General features: G+C 52.5%; 1 protein-coding gene across 1 annotated transcript; it reads left to right on the top strand.

The window, feature by feature from the left end:
* The first annotated feature begins 1060 nt into the window (after positions 1 to 1060).
* On the top strand, positions 1061 to 2538 carry LOC136522158 (protein OXIDATIVE STRESS 3 LIKE 2-like). The gene is made up of 2 exons (XM_066515950.1): positions 1061 to 1669; positions 1802 to 2538. The coding sequence occupies exons 1-2, from the start codon at positions 1278 to 1280 to the stop codon at positions 2046 to 2048; spliced, it is 639 nt and encodes a 212-aa protein (XP_066372047.1). The 5' UTR covers positions 1061 to 1277; the 3' UTR covers positions 2049 to 2538.
* Positions 2539 to 3744: the final 1206 nt, after the last annotated feature.

Below are 3744 nucleotides of genomic sequence, written 5' to 3'. Positions count from 1 at the left end.
GAAAGCGTGAGAATCAAATCAGCTTAAAGAAACGTATTACGTCTTGCTCATCTTGCCGGCCCTGGTCCGAATCAAGCGTGACTTACCACCAAATCCGCATGAAATTCCCCGTCACTGAAAAGGAAGAAGCATGGAAATTAGCGCGCGGCCGTAAGAGTAGACTAACAGAACACGATCAATGATCATGGGCAAGAAGACGGTCAGGCTATAATCAGAGCAAATTTCTTCTTCTTTTTATTCATCAAGATATTTAGTGAAATTAAAAATTAAAGCAGGATTTCCCATAGGGATATGTACATAAGAGGATCTGTAGTCTGAAGATAATAATAGTTCTGTCGGGAGCTGAAGTTTCACTATACACAGATTTTAGGAAAACATTTATTCTTATTATCCTTGACTATTGCAATTCAAACAAAAAAAATATTGATTATGGGCTTGTTCGCTGGTTGGGGCTGGTGCTGGTTTGGGCTGGCTGGTGCTGGTTTTTTTGAGAGAAAAATACTATTGGCTGGCTGGTTTGGGCTGGCTGAAACCAACAAGCGAACAGCCTGTATATGACCAAACAACGTACGCAGTCTCTATTATAGTTATAGCAGCAATTAATCTCCCGTCAGATAAGATAAGCATTATTGTGTGTACGTGATTATTATTGCAGTTGCATGCAGACGATGATAACAAGATGAGGCTGATGATGCAGCAGGACCGCCGCAGGGGACCTCTCCGATCGATCCGATCCGAGAAACAAATCCTTGCTAACTAGGCTAGGCAAATCCGCAAATGCAAATGCAACTGCAATTTGAATTTGCAAGAAGAAACTGAAACGTGCCTGTGCTGTGCATGGTCCCGGCCGGTGCGGCGTGCGTGGTGTGCATGCGCGCGCGTTCCACATCCTGCTGTGTGTGTCCGGTGCGCCCGTCGCCCTCGCGGCGCCCCCCACGTCGTCTCCTCCGGCCCTCTTCTTGCCTGCGCTGCCGGCCTCGCCTCTTGCTGCCCAGCCTGCGAAGCTACCTACTCCTAGCTATCTATAAACACCCCCGCACCTCGCGCCTCTTCTCCTTCCCTTTCTCCTCCTCCCCCGTTCTCCCGGCCTCTCTCTCTCTCTCTCTCTTTCCGGCATCGCCAGACGGCAGCGTCTCTTCTCTCTTTCTCTATCCCGGGACAAGTTATATTTATATACAAATATTCGATCTTGCGTTGATCGGTGCGGTGACCATGGCCGTCTGAGCCATTGATGAGAGCAGTACCGTTGGTTGCGGCGGCGACGGCGGCCGGACGCGATGTCCGTTGTGGCGGCCGTGGGGCCCGGCGCCGCGGCGGCGGCGGCGGGGGCTTACGGGCACGGGCAGCCGCTATGTGGCGGCGGCGGGGCGAGGAAGAGGAAGGACGTGGGCGTGGTCCAGGACCAGGAGGCGGAGGCGCCGGCTGGGTTGCGGGGTAGCGACCGCGTCGCGGCGGCGCCGCGGCGTGCAGCCGGGCTGTTCGTGCTGGAGACGGTGGAGGAAGAGGCGGACGCGGACGCGGAGAGGTCGTCCATCGGCGCGGTGTCCGACGACGAGGAGGAGGATGGGGAGGAGGTGAACAGCGGCGGGACGTCGACAGCGGCGGGGAGAAAGGGCGGCGCGCTCGCGTCCATGGACATGGACGCCCTCGACGACGCGCTCCCCATCAAGTAAGCACGCATGGCATCGCGCCGTCGTCACCGATCATTCGCACACACGCACGCATGCGCCTTCTTCCTCCTCCACTCCACCGGTACGGTTCCATCGATCGATCGTTCTGACGACACAGATGTGATGTGCAGGAGGGGCCTGTCCAACTTCTTCTCCGGCAAGTCGCGGTCGTTCGCGAACCTGCAGGACGCGGCGTCGGCGGTGACCAGCGCGCGGGACCTGGCCAAGCCCGAGAACCCGTTCAACAAGCGGCGCCGGGTGCTGCGGTGCTGCTCCATCCGGAGGGTCGCGTCCACCTCGCTCAGCGCGCTGCCGCCCTTCTTCCTGCCGCCCACCACGGACGGCAGCACCGGCAACGACGGCGGCCGCAGTGGCTGATGAAGAACGGGCCGGCCGCCGGGGCGCCGGGTACATACAGATCAAGGAGTACGACTACTGTACACAGCAAGCAAGACGGATGAAATGAAACGCACCATGGATCCTCCTCCTTTGTAGTAATAGTTTGCACTGGGATCCCATTTCATATTCATCAGCATCAACCAACCAAGCATGCATGATATATATACATATTTCTTCTTTTAGCTAGCAATCACACACTCCATCGTAGCTTGATGTGCATCGCATGCATTGACCTGAGCACCAGATCACATAGCAGCTGCTCATGCTGCGATGGCCATTAGAAAGCAAGAGAGCTTGCTAGGTACCTCAGTCAGGGGGGCTCAAGGCTCAGCCAACAACAAGAGCTAACCTTTTTTTGAAGATCACAAGGCGTGCAGATGAAGCACTAATTTATTGAAAGTTTCATCACGATCTGTTCATTTGTTTGATACTCTTATATGATAGTAGGAGCATATTTATTCTAGTGCATTTTGGATATATATGCTCTGATGGCATGCATGGATTATGGAATGTTTTCTACTCTACTCACTCTCGCCAATCGTAAGACCGTTTCCGAACTCGGGCACCTAAACTTAAAATGGCTCGCAAAGAAATCTAAAATCAGCTTTTAACAGAGTACCTATACAGAAAATCTATTTTGGGTTATTTGAGAGGCACAATTCAAATATGGGCATCCTCTTTCCTGGAAACCTATTTGCAGAAAGAATTCTCTTTTAGGTCTTGTTGTTGGAGAAGATGTCGAATATATATTAAACCTTTTAACTATAGCGCTACCCAAAGAACGTGTCGTTGGAGATAGCCTAACCACCACCTTGTTGTGTGCTGCAGACCTGCAGTGCAGTAGGACAGTAGGTTGATGACGCCTTTTGCCAAAGAGCAGGATATCGATGAAGTGCAAGCATGCAATTTGTACCTTAATATCCTTCTTCGGACCTTTTTTTTGGAAGAAACTTCTTTTTTATTTTACTTATCTGTTCTAACAGTTTCATTCGCCGCATAATCCGGGAATAAATTAAAGCTGTAAATAAACTTGAATTAATGTTGCCGTGTTTACTGTATGTATGTAAACAATCCTGTGCTGGTAACATAATAAATAAAATAAGCAGTAACAAATGCTGCCAGGACGACCAAAGGCTCATCTGCCTCACTGCGACACTGCCTGTGCCCCTGGCCTGCTAGCGGTGGCGTGTAGCGGTGTAGGTGTACTAGACGTGTTCTAGTAGTACTACCAGAGAAAGAGAGACAGGGACTGACGGACGGGGAGACAAGGCTGCCCAAAGCGTGCGATGGTAGGATAAGCTTGCGGATAGCCGGCCGGCCGGCCGGGACAGGAGGAGGTAGCGGCCGTCTCCGCCTCCGTCTCGTTGCGGTCCGCCCGGGTCACGTCTCGTCGTGGAGAGCTCAGCTCAGTAGAGGTCGCCCCAGGATGACGATGGACCGTCGCGTGTCGCGTGTCGCGCTGCCCGATCTTATCCGCTTCGCGCGGGGCCCAGCCGTTGCCAAGGTACCTGGTTTCATTCAATGAATCAATGGTTTCGGGGCTTGTCAGCGCGCTGATTGATTATTACATGTCCACTGTCATCGCTAATGGTAGACCTAAAATAATACGGTTGTTTGGATCAGGTCGACAAACGACCTTCCACCTCCACATTGGCCCAGAGAGATATTTCCGCAC

Source organism: Miscanthus floridulus, chromosome 18 (genome assembly GCF_019320115.1).
Source record: "Miscanthus floridulus cultivar M001 chromosome 18, ASM1932011v1, whole genome shotgun sequence".
In the NCBI taxonomy this organism is placed as follows: Eukaryota; Viridiplantae; Streptophyta; class Magnoliopsida; order Poales; family Poaceae; genus Miscanthus; species Miscanthus floridulus.
This window is presented reverse-complemented; position numbering and strand designations above follow the sequence as displayed.